Raw genomic sequence first — 19,014 nt, 5'->3', positions numbered from 1 at the left:
TTGTACACCATAAGGTGGTAATGAAACATACGAGTATATGCACAGTCGCGAGCAACAGTTTGGAGACCACAGCATCAGCAAAATATTTAAATATATTCAAGCGTAGCTCCACAGCCTGGAATTGGTTCAATACACTGTATTGGTCAAATAAGTGCCCATAGGTGTGCACTCTTGATTTCAGCCAGAATGCCCAAGCTGTGAAAAAAAAAAATTGTGAAGCCTTTGGTCCCCAAAGTTTCGCTCTTGACTGTACAAGCTAAAGCTATCTAATGTTTCCTCTAAGAACTTCAGTCAAGCAGTGACTAGCTGAGTTTTCAAGAGTCACAGCTTGTCCTTGAATGTGTATGATTACTTTCTTTATAGTCTCATTATGCCAACTACTTCACAGGCTGCATGGCTCTGCTAGCACCGTGCAATGCAGTGCACCCAACAAAGAGGTTTAGAAGAGCATGCAATCCCAAAGTTAGAAGACACTATTCCCTACCTTGTGTACAAATGGACACAAACAGCGTTTCATTTTTAATGTGTGCAGTGTCGGTGACCCTGCCCATCAGGTACACGAAGCTGTTTACACTTGCTTTTCCTAAAACCCTCTAAGCCATCATGCTAAGCCTTGTTTTACTACAGCAAATGGTTGCCGTTACCCAACTTGACACCAATCTAACTTCCTATCCATCCTGGCCACATAACACATTTTGCCTAGGCATGCTAAAGAGTAAGGAAGGCACAAGGCCTTTGCTTTTTCTACAGAAAATGAAAGCATTACAGCCCTTGCCACGCCACATGGTGTCACAATACATGAAGCAGTCAAATGAGAAACAAGATAAGAGAAGTTGAGCGACAATGGCAGGTGTTCTCTGTCCATAATGTGTGGCGCTAAAGATTGCATAGATGTCGCCAAACTTTTTCGTTATTGAGCATCTGAACAGAGTACTGTCATTTCAGGTATGAAATTCATTCCATTCACTTCGTTTATTTTCTGCCATGTTCAATGCCACCTGTACTTCTGTGTTTTTGTCCCTGTCATTTGTTGTGCTGAAAGAACACTTTAAACAGCAACCATTCTATCTGTGGGGTGCACCAGAAGGAACAAGTATTGACAGGAGTTCAAAAGAGTGAAAGTGATGATGGCAAGAAACATTAGGCAACACTGGAAGTTCTCCCCTGTGTATGGAGATGTATTTTGCCTAGGTACTTATAGCAACAGGTGTGCACAAGCCTGGGCCTGCACGAAGGCTCAGCCATCTCGGCCTATCTTTAGATTGGTCAAGGCCGGGCTCAGGCCAACAGGCATGTTTCATCAGGCAGGCAGGACCAGCATTGGAGCCTGAACTGGGCCCCAGGTCCTTGCTAGCTTTCCACTTCCAGAAGAAAGTGAAACAAAAGGTTACATCCGGGTCCACATGCCTGTCTTGCACCAGCACACAGTTGAAGGCATTGATGAGCAGTGGTAGTGAATGTGTAACGTATTAAAACTCGAGCCACATTCTTGCCGAGGCATGGATAAAGGAGCGGAGCGCCTAGCTGCAAATGTCTGCGGAACGTGAGGACGTGTACACGTAAGCAAGGCTGTTCATAGAATCATTTGAATTCGCAACACCAGGCAGCATGTCTGAAAAATGCCCCGTGATAAAGCAACACACAAAATTATTCAGCAAGTGGTGCGACAGTGGCAACAAAAGAGCACAAGAGCAGGATGAAATCAGTGAGTATCTGGATGCTGAAGAATTAAATGCGTGCTCCAAATCAGAACTTATAGAGTTTTGGAAGGGCAAAGAAAGCGACTATTAAAAAATTGCCAAGCTTGCAGTGAGTGCACTGCAGGTATCACACACTTGCTTGAAGCCTGAAGTTATGGGCTATCTTCTGTTTCTTCACAACAATTTCTAAATAGCTTTATGCTCTGAAGCTCCAGCCTTCTAAGCCAGTTATTAAGCCTTTAATGATGGCACTATAAATACCCAATCTTTTTTTATTTTCTATCTAAATGTGAAAAAAATTTAGAGGGGAAATTTTTCAGCTATAGGAGGAAACCTCTGGCCGAAAACTGGAAGTGGGCTTCATCCCAAGTCGCCTAAAGCTTCGCTTGGAATTTTTACAGACAGCTATAATCATATTGGCACGTGTACTTGTTTATTATTTTCGTGTGACCGCTTTTCACCCTCTAAAAAATGTTATCGCTCAGCGCAGGCCCCACCCCCATGTATCAGAAGTTTTTCTAATGTTATCGATGGTTCTTTCTGCTGTCTGTTGTCACCGAAGCTTGTGTAACGTGGTTGCACGTGCAACGCGAATTCCGTAGAACTTTCTGGAAGACACACAAGCACCAGCGATTACTCTGGAACCTGCGATGGCTCATGTATAAAAGCCGACGCGCTTGACTGGCAGATCAAATTTCGACGATCGCCGACCCTGTTCGCCGCTATCATTGTGCTTTGAGTATAACTTCCTTTTGTGGGCACAAATTTGCCTAACAAAAGTCAGTTTCATCATTCACAGTATTGCTACTCTGTTCATTACCGTCACTACTACGTGACAATATCAGAACCATAGGGGTACATTTCATGTGCTTTACATAATGTGTGTGACACTACTGAAGCGGAAGATCTTCCTTGTCCTGGGTAGCTTCTTTAAAAGGACACTAAAGTGAAAAATGATTTCTTCTGCATCAGTAAATGACCGTTCTAGAACACCAAAAACCCCACTCTTACTATGATAAGACGTTTGGTAAGCCAGAAAAAGCGCAAGAACGAAATACAGGTGGCGATGCCTACTTAAGTTCCCGCACCTGGGAGCTGTGACGTCTTGGATTTTGATGGCATCTTCTAGGGCCTACTAATTATATATAGCCGTACAGATTGATTACATTGTGTTCTAAAGGAGCCAAATATTAAACATGGCAAGTTTCGGGAACCTTTATTTAGCCAACACGGCCCAAATGCGAAAAATACTTTGAAATCCCTGACGTCACGCTGACGTACCGGCACTGGGGTTTCGGTGCGAAATTCAAATACTAATACTTGGACCTTCATTTTCTCATCTAATAAGCAAACTATTTTTCTTTTAAATGACTGCCTGCAAGGTTCTCAAACAATGCTTCATTAGTCTAAACTGATTTATTCTTTCGCTTTAGTGTCCCTTTAATTCAACAAATGACGCTTGCTGCCTGTCATTCAGTGTTAGGTGAAGTCATTTAGCCGGAAACTTCGTACTCAACACTGAAACACCGCAATAAATAAAAGTTTTTTTTTTTTTCTGGTATGTTGCCTGTAGGCAACGGTAATAAATAAAGGATGAACAAGCAATGATAGCAGCAAAGATAGAATGTTTATCTAAATAAATAGGTTATCATTCACTGTCACTGTGTACTAGTCAGCTATTTCATGGCTGAGGACAGGCATGTTGCTCTGCCATTGAGTGGGTTGTGGTTCCGACACGTCAGGCTGGACCTGGCCTGCCTGTCCTCAGCCCATAGTTAGGCCAGGCCGGCCAGCCTTCTGCTAGCGTCAAGTCCAGGCTGGTCATGAAATTGCGGCCCATCTCTACTCACGGTTACATGAGGTAGAAATTGATCTAGTTTGCATTCAATGTTCAAAAGCAATTTTACTTGTATGAATAGGCAAGTAATATGCGTGGAAATGTGACAGCAACACGTTGTGAAATATGCATACCGATCTGAGCAGATATTATCTGACCTCCTTTCATCACAGTCTCAGGTTTGGCCCCAAAGAGGGATGGTTTCCAGAACACTAGGTCAGCAATTTTGCCTGGCTGCACGAAAAAACAAGCATGAAAATATTTTGAGAAAGAGACTGTGGAAAATGTGAAGACCAGCAAAAGGCATAGATAGCTTGTCATGGGCAAAATACATCTCACAGGGCCAGTGACACACTAGAATATAAAGCAGGAAACATAACATGCTGCATGCACGGAATAAAAGGAGAAGCAAGACAAACAGACAAAAAAAAAATAAAGGGGACACACACGCCCATTTCATTTTTTTTTTAATGTCTGCAGTGTGCCATCTTTCCTGCTTTAATGGCACACCGACAAGTCTAAACAGCAACATTAGACAAACTAAGCCCATCACTTTGATTCTAGTTCAAATATCAATTGCAACGAAATTTTGGGCCAACTAGAAAGCCTAGATTTTGATAGCGTAGATACAGAACAGCTCCCATGCAAAATCTAACGTTTGATGAACGAGTGGATGTGTCGTGAAAGGCTCACAACAGTATTTGCCTTTGATACCGAAACTGGAAAAAGCAGTGCCATTACCACTTGCCAGAAGTAATGTATAACTCGGATAACACGACACCTCAGCATGACGTTCAAGATTACACACCGCCTGCGGCTGGCAGCGACATGTTGAAAAATCTTTAAGGTGATGTCATAACCGCTAATCACCAAGTGCATGCATTGTGTGTTTACGTGATATTAAAAGGCTCCTGATAAAAAAATTAGACAATCGGCAAGGACTGCTTTAGCAGTATATACTACTATGCTCATTCATTTCCAATTTCACTAAAGTGAAATTTTGCTGCAGTTGGCGTTTAACTTATTCTTCGCACCAGGTTGCAACAACTGCTGTGTCTAGTGGTATAGTGCACGTCAGCTTTCTAATGTATATTGCGAAAGGATGGACAGGTGAGCTGGTTGGTAACGCATATTAATAAAAACTTAGAGCGCTAAAAACACGAAAGACGTAGAAAAAGAAACACACACCACACACACTCACTCACAATTGATGTTTAATGCACGCATGGAAAAATACATATATAGAAAATGGACGCTCCACGCATGTCAAGATGAGGTATAATAACAGCATGCATCTAAGGCATGTGTGAATATCGATTATTAAAATTGAATTCTTTATCATGTAGTAATAAGGACGGTTGGCTTACACAAAGTGCGGCATTGTTGGTGATATGATAGGCTTTCGAGATTTCTGGTGTGGTTTGGTTAGGGTGACAGAACAAAATGACTGTGTTTTTGAAGATGAGTTTACACAGACATGATTTACAATGTAAGGCAACATGAGAGGATGGTGTGCTGTATAATGAATTTCTGTGTTCTCTGCCTGTTTGGCCAATGTACATATGACCACAGCTTAGGGAAATTCTGTGTACTACTCCTGAGACACAGTTGACAAAATGAATAACATGTTTCTGGCTGCACCCTCTATCACCCACTGATGCGACTTGTGCCCTTCTGTGCACAATGGAGCAAATGCGAATAAGCCTGTGTGGTGCAGAAAATGCCACCCGGACACCATAACGCTTTGCCACATTCTTTAGGCCGTGTGAAATTTTATGTACGTAGGGGATAACTACCAATTTTTCTTTTCTTTAATTGTGAACACAAGGACGACGCCAGCATTTTTCTTGCTTTGCAATGTGCACAAGCTTTTCACAAACTGATATGATGAGGTGCATAGGGTAACCCGCGGCCTTAAGGTGCACCACTTGCATTCGAAAACTCATGCTCAAATTGAGCACGTAAGTTGTTTCCAAGGCCACGTATAAGCACAACAGAACAATTCCACGCTCCACAATCTTTTAATGGCCCAACGCGAAATCTAGAACAGGTTTTGCGTATCTTGGATTGTAATGCCAGCAAACATGATCCGAACCAAAATTCAAGTGCAAGTAAAGAAACTGTAATCTATTATTGCTCGGCCGCTCGCCTCTCTCGCATCTTGCCTTACATTGTAAATCATGCCTGTGTAAACCCATCTTCGAAAACACAGTCATTTTGTTATGTCACCCTAACCAAACCATACAAGAAATCTCAGAAGCCTATCATATCACCAAAAATGTCACGCTGTGTGTAAGCCAACCATCCTTTTACCACATGATAAAGAATTCAATTCTAATAATCAATATTCACACGTGCCTTAGATGCATGCTGTTATTATACCTGATCTTGACATGTACAAGGCGTCCATTTTCTATATTTGTATTTTTCTATACATGCATTAAACATCAGTTGTGAGTGAGCACGTGTGGTGTGTGTTTCTTTTTCTATGTCTTTTGTGTTTTTAGCACCCTAAGTTTTTATTAATTCTAATGTATATTGCTGGCCACAATATACAACAGAAATTAAAAGAAAGCTGACACTAGCATTGACATGACTGTTCCGATTTCTTGCAGTACGAACAGGGTTGTATGGTCATCCCTATCTCCTTTCCTTGCACAATGCCCCACTTGCGCATACCCTTTTTTCTAAAGTTAAAGGGACACTAAACAGGAATATTAAGTCAAACTATATTGATAAAACTAAATCACACTTCTTCAACTTCTTGAACAGCAATGTGGTCACTCTTATCCTGAGAGGAGGACTGGTAAGCCAGAAAAGACACAAAAACGAAACACAGGTGGTGATGCCATATTGAAGTGCCAGTACCAGCTCATTGTGACGTTATCAATTTTGACCCCACCGCCACTAAGGCTGTGGGGCAAAATTCAAGAAAAGGAATTCTGGCCCTGATTTTCTGCAGTAGTAATAATTAACTAGTCTTTTTTTGCCAAGTGAATAAAGATAGCATTGTGAAGAAAGACTATTAGTCTAAATTGAAAGAGGAAAGGAGAAAAGTTCCATATCAGCCAATTCACACCAAAAAGCACTACAAAGAAGTTAGCCCCTGGTAGCAATCTGGAAACTGCATGCACAACCTTTAGATTACCCCAGAATACTACACTCAAAAATATCAATGCCACTTGCCGCAATGGGAATAGTGAAACATCCTCATCCAACACCTATCTCGTGCTGCTATAACACTGTGCAGCTATCTCGTTTCCTTAGAAATAAAACTTAACCAAACACAGAGCTGCTTGAACAACAAAAATAAAGAGGCTGCTTTGAAACATCTTCAAAGTTTGTAGCACTCAATGCTGACTTATCTCTCTCGCACCCACAGTGAGGTAAAAGTGCTTCACACTGATATTTATCTGATCGTCGCTAATTGTACGCAACAAATCGGCACCATCAACAGGGAAGCCTGAAGGCCCAAGCTCTCCGTTAGCATTTATAGCTCATCTATAGCCACACCGACACCACATTCCTACCATAAACTATCTCAGTCTATGCATACTATCCTTTGTACATGAGCAGTTCCAGTTATGAGAATGGTCAATTCTCAGTAACAGCCCACAAGTTAGTACCTGCACTGTAACCTCATCAGTGCTTTGAGGTATTTTAACTTTACCACAAAGCCAAGCAACTAACCGTTACAGATCCGACGTAGTAGTCAATTCCATGAGCCAGCGCAGGGTTGATGGTGTACTTGGCAAGGTAGCGGAGAACTCTGAAGTTGTCATTAGTGAGTGAGTCCTCTCTCAGCTTACCCCGAAAAATTTTCATCTTGTCAGCAGTCTGCCAGGCCCTGCTCACGACTTCGCCAATTCTACCCATGGCCTGGAAGGCAAAGCTTGCAAGTGAATGTGCTGTTGTCACCAGCAACGAATCACTTAGTATATACAATCAAGCGTTTCTACAACAAACACCTATTATTCTGTCCTGGTTTTACGGTTAAGTGTGCAGTGCACGAACTTTGCAACAGAGTGACCTATATAACAAATGATTTCGGAGGCCCGAAGCACTTTATTATAAAGGCATTTGACTGTATTGTTTCAATAAATGAAGTGTTACAATCACTATCAACCTTCAGCAGCCCAAAATCAGTAGCAATAGCAAAGGATCTCATCAAGGCTTTGAATAGCACAACAGCAAGTTTTTCAATCATTCCTGCCAGCATTAGAAGCAATACCTGTAGGCCACCTGAGAACAAAATTTGAAGACCCTGAAGCTGGCATGGGCTTTGATTTGTACATGACTAAATATTGTACGGTCAGCTCTTTTCATTTTCTAGTCAGAAAAATCCCCCATTTTCTGAGTGCAGCAAGGACTTCCATAATCAGCCAGTCACCTTCTCAACTTTTGTGTTAAAATGCACAGGCATTAAAGGAGACCAAAATGGCAAAGCATTGGTGCTTTGATATACCAGGCTTACACCAGCACAAAGGCTGATGCCTTACCAAAATTGTTCTGCACAAGAAAATGCAGCATATATACATTTGCTACAGCAAATTATGTAAAATGAGTAACTTTTTGTATACAACAAGCCTATACCACAGGTGCTATACCCATGCAAAATAGGTTAACTGAAATATACTTTTTTTTTGTGACCTTACGTCTTTCCAAAGCCAGGATTATCAGCCCTGACAACTTAGCATCAAATGGGCTATTTCTGGGGCATCTCACCTACTTTTAAAATCAGCTGCTTTTAAAATTGACATCAAGTACCTCAGCTAGGTCCATGACTTTGCAGGTAATATTTCAGTTGTCAAAAATGGGCATTATTTTTATTACATAAATTACACTATTACACTATTTCTTTAGTACATAGTTACACTATAAAACGAGTTTGTACCCTTTGGGGCTTATCTTGTCCCACAACAGTAATCATCATCTGTCTTGCTTGCGTTTCCTTTCTAGGAAACTGCGCTCACTACTTTCCTGTCAAGAATGCCATGTCACGTTGATCCTGTGCATGCTGTTCGTGACCTCATTGAAGGGAAATCATTCTCTTCATAGTAATCGACACTGCTATAAATCTCGCATTTCCAGTTTCGTTATAGCCATGCAAAATCAATTTGTATTAAGCATGACAAGTCAAAGTTCAAGTTCGAAATGCAAAAACATTCATGTACCGTGCATTGGGTGCAAGTTAAAGAACCCCAGGTGATCAAGATTAATCCGCAGTCCCCCAATACGGCACGCCTCAATCAGATCATGGTTTTGGCACGTAAATACCTCGAAATATAATATATAAATTTCAAGCTCCTTTTTTTTTTATTATTCCATAATTCATTATTTGTGTTCACTGTATTCAAACCTGCCGGTGTCCTCATGTTCTCACTCCTACAGCTTCGCAATGTCCATACTTACAGACAGTTCATTACACGATCGGCCGGAGCGGTGTAGCCGCCTGGTGTTGTAGAGCTCAATCAGACAAACACAGAGCTAAAATTGCAGTAACTCACTTTATTCTGCTTCGCTGCTGGTGCAAATTTTCGGCAGCGGCATAATTGTGTTCACAATTACGCCGCTGTTGAAAACTTATACCCCAGCTAAGAAGAATATAGTAATTGGCTCTGTGTTCGGGTGGTTGAGCTTTGCACCACCAGCTGGCGCCACCAATCTGGTCACTCACGTTTACGCCCCCGACCATCCAGTAATCCGCCCAAACTGCCCTGGTTTGCAGGAATAGCGGACACGCTAAAAGTCTCTAATATTAAGGTCTGACTATATCCTTATGTTCTAACCCCTGCACCTTCCCAAAGAGAACTGCACCATTGTTATGAAACACCAACTTGAACATTCACCACAATGAATGAAGAAAATAAACAACTGTACAGACAAGTATACTGAAACACTCATCAGAGTAAGTTTAGGCAGCATCAAGAAAACCAGACCAAAATACAAGCTGAGACAAATTTCCAGGCATGCCCTATCAATGACTACAACAAGAGGGTAAGCTTTAGAGGCAAAGGCACTGTAGCTTTGACAAAAGGTGTTTCAAGTACCAGTGTGCAGTGACAAAATTATGTCAGAAATGAAGAAAATACTCACAAGTGCATCAGAGGTATAAATACTGATGGCACCAATATCATGTAGAACATCTTCTGCTGCAATAGTTTCAACTCTGATCCGAGACTCAGCAAAAGCCAAGTCTTCCTTGACATTTCTTGAAAAAGAAAAAAAGGCAAAAGACGCTGTTTAGCTGCATGTGTGTATCTCTCAAAGATATCCAGGTATCTGGATGTAGAAAACATGTAGAAAACAAGATAGTCCACAGCATTAACAATCAAGAAGTTACTGGTTGGTGTTCGTGGAAGGGGACCGTATAAGTCTATACCCACAAATTTAAAGGGAGTGGATGGGCATGGAAGAAGTTGGAGTAGACTGGCAGGAAGAGATGTCGGGCAGTGTTGGAATGACACACAAGAGCCAACATACTTGGCAACACTGGTTCAAAGTACAAGTCAGAAATACCGAGTCCTGATGCAGTCATACATCTTGTGAAAACGTAAGTGGCTGGTAGTTGGGTTGTACTAAAAGGCTTCTAAAACCTGAAGGTGAAGTGAGTGAGGAACAACAGGGCCCCATTGTCCTAAATACATGGTGTTCTATGAACAAGAGGTTATGAAAAGTGAAATACTTCGTTATATCGAGAATTTCATAATTTTGAAGTTCATTATATTGAGGTTTGACTGTTTAGTGGTCTTCCTTGAAATTTAATACTTGCAAGCTGTCACCGTAAGCGGCTGTTGGGAGGCAGTACTGGACCAGCAAGCCAATTGACGAGCATGCGGCAGTAAGGGTCTGTGAGTTGGAACAAGACAAGGTCACAAGGCAAAAGACAATTTAGTGAGCCGACCGGCTGCCTCACCAAGTGCGGCACCACTAATTGTGCAGCATTTTGTTGTGTTGCACTGACTTTCATTTAAGCTTGTAAAAAACTTTTATGTAGTACGTATTGAGCAATAGAAAGCTTGATCAGGAATTTTTCAGGATGATTTACAACTTCCTCATTGACAGTTTTGCTTTAAATTATAATATTTGGGAAGTTGATTGATTAATCATAATTAAGTAAGCAATTAGGAGACGTAAAAAATATACTGTGACTTGCTCCAAGCAACAACAACCAACATTACCTTGCTTCTGTCGAGTTACATAGCACTTGAGCATTCTTAAATTTTGGCATAAGTAAGTGAGACACATGGTATATACGAACACTACATGAAGGTACCTGCAAATTGACTTATACAATGCTTATATACCAACCAAATATTCCCACCTCTGTTCCGCACAACAAAAAAATACCTTTTTACACAAAGCCTGAACATACAATGTTGGCTCACAGGCATTGATCTAAAGCACACTGATCTGTTGATAGAACGATGAATTTGCCAGATTCTTATATTTATTTATTTATTTTCTTCTATTTAGCCAATCAGTATGTGCCATTGGATGTGTACCCATTCTTGGCCCATCCTTCAGAATAGGTATGTCCCACTACGATTCCTACGTAAAATAAACAGACCAAACCAGTCTTTACAGAGCATCAAATAGGCATCAACAAATAAACAAAGCTTCACTTCACATGGGTTCCAAAATGTGTGTTGGATCTTCATATTTTTCTCTCTTGTCAAGACTTCAACCAGCCAGCTTTCTTCCCCCATTTTTTTCGAAGCCCTTGCAAGTAGCATGCGCATTCTAACACTGAAGACAAGTCCCCTCATTGAAATCTTGTCTGTAGACATGCCTTGTTCTGCTACCGTTGAACAGCTCAATTATCACTGGTGCTACAGACACTGCAGTTTCTATCACTACTATAGATATTTCACTCTTTTCAAGTAAACTGCCAGCTGATAGTCACTGTCTGTGTTGTTCACTTTAATTATTGCCTTATCCTTAATGTTCACACTGTTTTCAGAATGCATAATGAGCTTGCTTCCTACAGCTTGAAATTTGTATTTTATATGCAGTGAAATTTCGTTGAGAAGAGGTTAACCCATTGGCTACAAAATATGACATGCGCCATGAGACCCTCCTTCTGGATAATTTTTGCTCCATATGCACACTACACAAACTTCTGATGTCATGTTCATTATACAATTCTCTACAATAATGAACATTGAAAAAAATGTGAACTAAGGTTTATATTTGCAATATGAAGCAAACACCTTTCAGTTTGGAAACCTAACTGCAAGTCACAGATTCATTTTTGGATGGAAAAGCTTGAAACACTCGGGCATGCAAAGGATCAAGAGTGCTTCCAAGCATGTGGGATATCAAAATGTTGTTGCGGAAGCTTTCGTCTTCAAAAACCAGTCCCAAGTAATCAATGCCGTCATCTGAGTCCTCAAGAGAACGTAAGAATTTCAACATGAGCTAGCACTTGCCAACCATCTCTTGCAGCCATCATATCATAAGTGAACTATGGACATAACATTCTACAAATATTAATTAAAAATTTTTCAAATCAAGCCACACCTGAAGTGTACATATAGTGCTATCTATTGACATAATTTCTAAACTTGCCCAGTGTATATTGAGTGTAATTTCATTATACGAATTGTGTTTTAACCCAACAATACTTTCCACCCAGTGAATAGCCGCGGCTTTGGCCATATGGCCTTCATTCTCGAACCCAGCAATTCACCAACTTTGGAAGTCAATGAGTTAAATTGCCGAGGTGGCCACAGAGTATCCATCCTGTATGCCAGCCACGCAGTTTCACCAGAGCTAGCCTGCATATGACAAACAGGCCTTGACCCAAAGCTCTTTCTTCAACTTCACCGCATGCAGCACCTCACCACACTTACAGACTGAACAAGATACTCCATTCCAAAAGCACCCCTAAGTGATCTCCATGATGAGAATCTGTTTGAGACACAACATAATATGCCATACAGCAAGACGTGTGGCAAAAAAAGAAGACACCTTCACTCTTATGCCTTTGAATAGATGCCAAGAGCACATAGTTTCAACATATTTTTTCAGGAATTGTTGCGGAATGTCACTCAACCAACCAATTTATTAATTTTTTCAACGTCCCAAAGCAGCACATAGGATATGAGAGAAGTCATAGTGAGAAGATTCAGATTAATATAGGCCACCTGTAGTTCTTTATGGTGCCCCTGTAAGTCTAAGTAAACGACAGTTTTTGCATTCTGCCCCCATCAGAATGCAACGACAGTGACCGGGAATCAAACTCGCAACCTCAACCTTGTGCCCTGCGGCGGAACACCATAGCCACTAAGCCACCCCAAAAGCTCGTGGAGTGTAATTAGTGTAGTGTCCACTTCAGTTGAGAAGCACAACTGACACCTACGTTCTTGGGGTAAAGTAGAGTGTCAAGTGGAGAAAACGTTTTTGAATGCAGAGGTCAAACCCACCTGTCCAAGTGGTGGCAGATGATGAGCATGTCTAGTGCCTCTTCAACGGTGTTTCGTGTGTATGGTCTGGTAGGATTTGTCGACGAGGGAAGGACATTGAGCTCCCCACAGATGCTGATGATATCCGGTGCGTGGCCACCTCCAGCGCCCTCTGCATGGTACGCATGGATTGTTCGTCCATCAAATGCCTCTACGGTCTGCTCCAGGCAACCCGACTCGTTCAGCGTATCTGTGTGAATCATCGCCTGCCACAATGCAGGGGACAGTGAAGAATGTGTTCCATGTACACAGAGCCATGAATGGCAGAAGTTAGAAAGGAAACAGTGTTGGACAATCACTGTGGCCACAGCACTTCATGACAAAACTTAGGCACTACCGTAAAGGTGTGAGCTATTGAAATGCCTTTTTAATATTTCTATCTAGCAAGATGAGACGACATGCAGTGACTAAAAACCATACACTGACGAAATCACAGAATACAAGGAAAGTTGTAAGCGCCTTGGAGTTTCCATGTTGTACAGAGCTCACTGATTCAAACAAGATACTCAAACAGCAAGGCAGCTGTCGCCTGTTGCGCCACCAGTGAGCACTGGGAGAGTGCTTATTTTATTTTATTTCATACATACTGCTAGCCTCCATACAGAGGCTGTTGCAGGACATGGGAAAATACAATGGACCAATATATGAATAACTAATTTATACACTTGTTAACATTGCAATTAACAAGAGGACGTAATTGAGCAGCAGAGGGTGTGACCTTTCTGAGCCAGCCCTTAAAGACTGATGAATAACAATACAAAAGCAGAAAATTAACAACAAAACGTACATCAAAACCAATTCAAAACAAAATGTGGTGTCTGCAGGTGACATTTACAATCACAATACATATTGACAGACATACTGTTCAAGCATGGGGAGAAAATTGTAAGGTGAGCAAACTATAATATCTCTAGGCAATGAATTCCAATCCCTAATTGTCTGGGGAAAGAATGAATACCTGAATGTGTCAGTGTGGAGCCTATATTCAATTAAATGTTTAGGAAGTTCTAGTGTTTTGCCATTCAGAGAAAGAGAAATATGTACGACTGTTTAGTTTATAGTCCACATTAAGGAGATGGAATAGAAACTTCAGACGTAAGAATTTAGCACGCTTGCAAATAATCGGGAGGCAAGCTTTCTTATTGAGGAGTTCTGTTGGGGAATCATTGCGGTTGTACTTATTATAAATGAATCTTTTGGGTATTTTCTGTATTGGTTCTAGTCGTTTTATACACTGTTTGGTATGGGGGAGCCAATAGGTAATGCCACATTCTAGTGCAGGACAAACAAATGAGGTGTAGGCTAGCATATTAGTGTCAGGTAAGGCAGATTTTAAAGAGAACTTAAGTAACAAGGTGTTGAAAATGCGTTAGAAGATATGTGTCACACATGTTTGTCCCATTTCATATCTGATGAAAGAACAATGCCCAAGTATTTATAACCATCGACAATTTTTAATTTCTGCTGCTCAATTGTGTAGGTGAATTCTAGTGGGTCTTTTTGTCTGCTTACTCTCATAAAAACAGTCCTGTATCAATCAATCTTCATTTGCTATGCCTGACACCAATTTGTAATTTGTGCAAGTTTGTAATTTAGTGTTACTTGATCATTATGGTTCGTGATATCCCTATATATAATTCAATCGTCTGCAAACATGCACACCGTTGATTTCATGTTATCTGCCATGTCAGTGATGGATAGTAAAAAGAGAGTGTGTGCTAGGACTGTCCCTTGTGGTACACCGGATGACACCTCTACCCAATCCGATTAGTGACTTTCGAATTCAACGAATTACTGTCGAGCTGAAAGATAAGTTTTTATCCAGTTACGCTACCAGATACGAGAACGTGTTTAGTTTTCCCAGGAGTTTAGGACGTGGTACCTGGACGAAGGCCTTTGATACATCTAAAAAATATTATATCAGTCTGTTCTTGGTTATCAATTGTTAGAGCAAGATCACGCATAGTTCATATCAGTTGCGTACTGTCCGATAGTCCTTCTTTGAAACCATGTTGTTTGTTGTTCAGCAAATTATTATCTTCCACAAGGTTAAAATGTGTTTTAGTATGATATGTTTGAGAATTTTGCAAGATGTGCAAGGTAGCAAAATTGGTCTGTAATCTGGTGGGCTTGTTGCATCACTCGATTTAATAATCAGAACAATCAGCGATTTTCCAGTCTTTTGGCACTTCAGATGACTCTAGAGATTGTAAGAAGTAAATAGGAGGTATTTCAAGACTCATTCTCGTATCTCTTGAGAAAAGTATTTGGAATGCCATCTGGGCCGAAAGATGTTTTAATGTCGACGTTAAGCAGCAGTGAGAGTGTACCCGATTCTGTTAGCTCTTGATCACCAAGTATGTTGCTGGTTCCCCTGAGCTGATGGCATTATTGTGGTGAAGTTCCATTGTCCGGAGTAAAAACGAATTCAAAGTACTTATTAAACTGATTTCCTCTTTGGAAAGCATCCTTAGGCGGCAAATTGCATTGCTTATGCGTGTTCGCGTTAAAATATCTCTGAAATTTTTGAGGAGCCCTCTTTATGAAGTTGCTAAGTGTGACACTCGTGTACGTATGCTTTGCCCATTTTATCACGGCTCTCAACATATGCACCAATTTGCTAATTTTCTTGTAGTAGCAGGAAACTGATGTCTTATTCATAAGCTTCCTCAACCTTGACATTTTACGTTTCATATGTATTATATCCCTTGTAATCCAAGGGTTTATTTTGTGCATATTCTTATTTTTCATAGGTAAAAAGTTTGATAAACAATGCTGTACATAGGTTTTAAATTTCCCCCATAATTCATCTACTGTCACAGAGCTATCATGAAAAGGGCAAGAAAAATATGGGTAGTGATAATCAAGAAGGCAAAGAGTACTGAAATCATCTGTGTTTTTCTAATCATATATTCGTTTGATCTATTTTTTTTTTTTTTTTTCTGAGCACGCTGACGACGGCAGTGATAGACAATATTTAGCTGCCTTGTAGTCCGAAATGCCGTTTATAACTTCCCATGATATGCTCTCTGCAGGAATGTTTTCACTGCGAAACCTTAGATCGAGAAGTGTGCTGCTCATTAATGTGACTCCTGTTGGTTGCTGAATGATTTGCTTTAAACCACTATTGAAGGCCACATCGAATATTGCCTCAGTGCTGTCTTTATCGACAACACCAGCATTGTACGATTTTCATCTTATACCTGGTAGATTGTAATCCCCCATAAGGACAACCTTTTTGTCCCCTTGAAGGTGACACTACATGTAATCAGACAATATATGTAATGGCTCTGGGCCGGAATTTGGTGCTCTGTAATTATACCAACATAAAGGGAATATACTCCAATCGTAAACCTACAAAACAGTGCTTCTGCGCCAGTAATGTTGGGTAGGGGTGGGGTCTGAATGTCGTGTTTTACTCAAATTGCGATGGCACTGTCACATGTACATCTACCCTCACGAAGAACTATATAGCATGGAGGAAATATTTTGTGGGTCAAGATATGTGATGACAGCCAAGTTTCTCTAATAGTTATGACATTAAGTTCATGTTCAAGAAAAATCAGGTCAACTTCAAATGAAGTATCAAGTACCTAGGTATCAAGTGCTGAGAAATTTAATGCCATCACTATGCATCCCAAATGCTCTGACTCATTTTAGACCACAATGCGTCAGCTTGGATTCCCCAGTGCCCACTGGTCATGCAACAATCGTTGGCAGCCATACGCTCCTACTATCGTGCTCGAATCATTGAGCACTGTGCATTCCTGACGAAACAGACGGAGGATAAGTTATATTAATAGCATACTGATTTCTATGGCTACTCTAAGCACTTTCTGAAAATATTTTTTGCTTACTACTGTTTCGTTTTTGCTACAATTAGGCAAGAATATTAAAATTTTCGGTCTGTGTCGCTCCATGAGACATTTGGCATTTTATTGTTTGCCTGGTTTGTATAAAATATTTTAGGATCTATCCACACCTTTGCAGCTGCTCGCTTCTCCTACAGTGAGGTATTCATACAAGAGAGATTTTACTTTTTTTTTGCATAAGCTACACAAGCAAAAAATGCTCAAAATGTGCAATTGTGCATCATGTAGTCATCTTTCATCATGACTTGAATCCAGCACTATTTATACCCTGTGCACACCAAACTAGTCAATCAGTCCATCTGATGCCCTTTAGTAATGATACTTGATAGGAGAATCCCGTCTGCATTATTGCAGTAATAACAAAGTAGAAGTTGGAAGAAGAATGCAACCAGCCACAGACCAATGTTGCTATTTGGGCTTGGCGATTCATTCCACCAGAAAACATGATGCATATTGGAAACAAGGACAAATGAAGAAAAAGCTAGACGCACTAGATATTAGTTGATATATTAGACTGTTAGCGAGCATGAAGTGCATCCAGTTTCTCAGTGGCTTATCTTCACCCATATTGCACTAAATTTGCATCTCAAATAGTCGCACACCATTCTGACAGCGTATCATTTGATCTTAATGTTAAAGGGACACCAAAGGTTACTATGAAGTCAAGTTAGAGTGATAAAGCAAAGCTCTAGAACGTCTAAGGTGTCAATATAACCGCAAATAGAGCTTTAGTAACCAAGAAATTGAGGTAAATGCATGACATGATTTGAGACTCCCCAGCGACATTCTGGTACTAGCCCGATGACAAAGGCACTCGTCATCATAATTTATGTCACTAGTACTCAACCACTCATATTAAAAAAATAATTTCAATAGATTATAAGACAGAAGAAAATGCTACTTGTATACTTCTATTCAATTCTAAGAAAAAATAACATTTTGACGTTACCCTTGAGTAGTATGGGTGATCGAAAGCTTTCGTTTTCGCTCGACTCTGCGCGCTCGACATTGCGCCGAGCGCGCTTTGGAGTTTCAGTTGTTTCGTTATCACGTCGTGCTGCAGTGGTCCTGCTGGCTCGCGAAACTTTCATTTGGAACAAGCAGCGAGAATGCCACGTCCATGTGATGTCATGGGATGCGTGAACAATCCGCGGAACTTGGCCAAGGACAGTTGCAGCGGCGAATCCAACGTTACTTATCAATGTGTGCCAACAAGTGAACCTCTCCGTTCGAAGTGGTTAAGTGCTGTACCTCTGCCACAGCGCGCTGGCAAAGAGCCGAAAAATCACGTAGTGTGCTCGCCGCACTTTCGTCCAGAGGATTACGAGTTCAACGCCGACTTCCTGAAGTCGCGTGAAGTGCCTTTCAAAGCAGGCCGCTGTCGTAGTAGTACGCAACGACACCGGCAGCGCAGGTCACATTTATCAGTGCTTAAATTGCTTAAGTCGAGCCAAGCATCACGAGCCAATGTGTCGTTGTCAGGGTCGTCCATTGCAACAAGCGTCAAAGTTGGCGTCATAAAATAAAGAACCAGCTTATCGTCACGCGCTTTCTTTTCCGCTAGCCACCATAGTTAAGGTTTCGTGATGCTGTCGGCTCTGTCTTGGCTCTGTTTCTGGCCACGTATTTGCGTTTTGCGCAGAAAAGCCATAGCGCCGTCTGCGGGCGCCGTTCTACTCACCAACAGTGCAACGTCACTATGAGACCATGAAGTCACCACTCCTCGATCTAAGGGCGGGCGATTTGAACTGTGCTATAGGTACGCGGACACTTCAGGATGCATTTTCTCCTAAAATAAGTCTCTTCTTCACACGAAACAAATGTTTCGAGGTTTCTGGGATGGTATTTCAACAGTCCACGTTGAATTAATATTAACCTTTAGTGTCCCTTTAACCGATAGAGTACACACAAATACTTCTGTAAAATTTCGGTTTCTTTCATTGCAACATACCTGACAAGTGGCAATCCAAACAAGATTGCCACACTTAATGTGCTCTGCTGTATTTCAGCTACATACCTGGATGTCATAATAGTCAGCGACCTGAAGGCAGGCATCAATAGCCGCAGGAGTAGCTGCCCAGTCCTCGTGCAACTTAAGCCTGGAAATAATGTAGATGAGGTGATCAATGAGCACTTCA

General features: G+C 41.1%; 1 protein-coding gene across 7 annotated transcripts in view; it reads right to left on the bottom strand.

Annotated features, from left to right (window-relative positions):
* The window catches only part of LOC126518526 (urease subunit alpha-like), a 145,056-nt gene that overhangs the window by 22,910 nt on the left and 103,132 nt on the right, over positions 1–19,014 (bottom strand). For all 7 annotated transcript variants that reach the window (XR_008610014.2, XM_055065217.2, XM_050168319.3 and 4 more), the window contains 5 exons: positions 18,894–18,975; positions 12,966–13,210; positions 9,634–9,748; positions 7,228–7,416; positions 3,672–3,771 (listed from right to left, as the gene is read on the bottom strand). Coding sequence is in view for 6 of the 7 variants with exons in the window: in XM_055065217.2 (XP_054921192.2) it covers positions 3,672–3,771; positions 7,228–7,416; positions 9,634–9,748; positions 12,966–13,210; positions 18,894–18,975 (731 nt within the window). In the remaining variant the exon portion in view is untranslated. The remainder of the gene's footprint in view (positions 1–3,671; positions 3,772–7,227; positions 7,417–9,633; positions 9,749–12,965; positions 13,211–18,893; positions 18,976–19,014) is intronic.

This window comes from Dermacentor andersoni, chromosome 3 (assembly GCF_023375885.2).
Source record: "Dermacentor andersoni chromosome 3, qqDerAnde1_hic_scaffold, whole genome shotgun sequence".
NCBI classification, from domain to species: Eukaryota; Metazoa; Arthropoda; class Arachnida; order Ixodida; family Ixodidae; genus Dermacentor; species Dermacentor andersoni.
The sequence above is the reverse complement of the archived record's forward strand: the minus strand, read 5'-3'. Positions and strand labels throughout refer to the sequence as shown.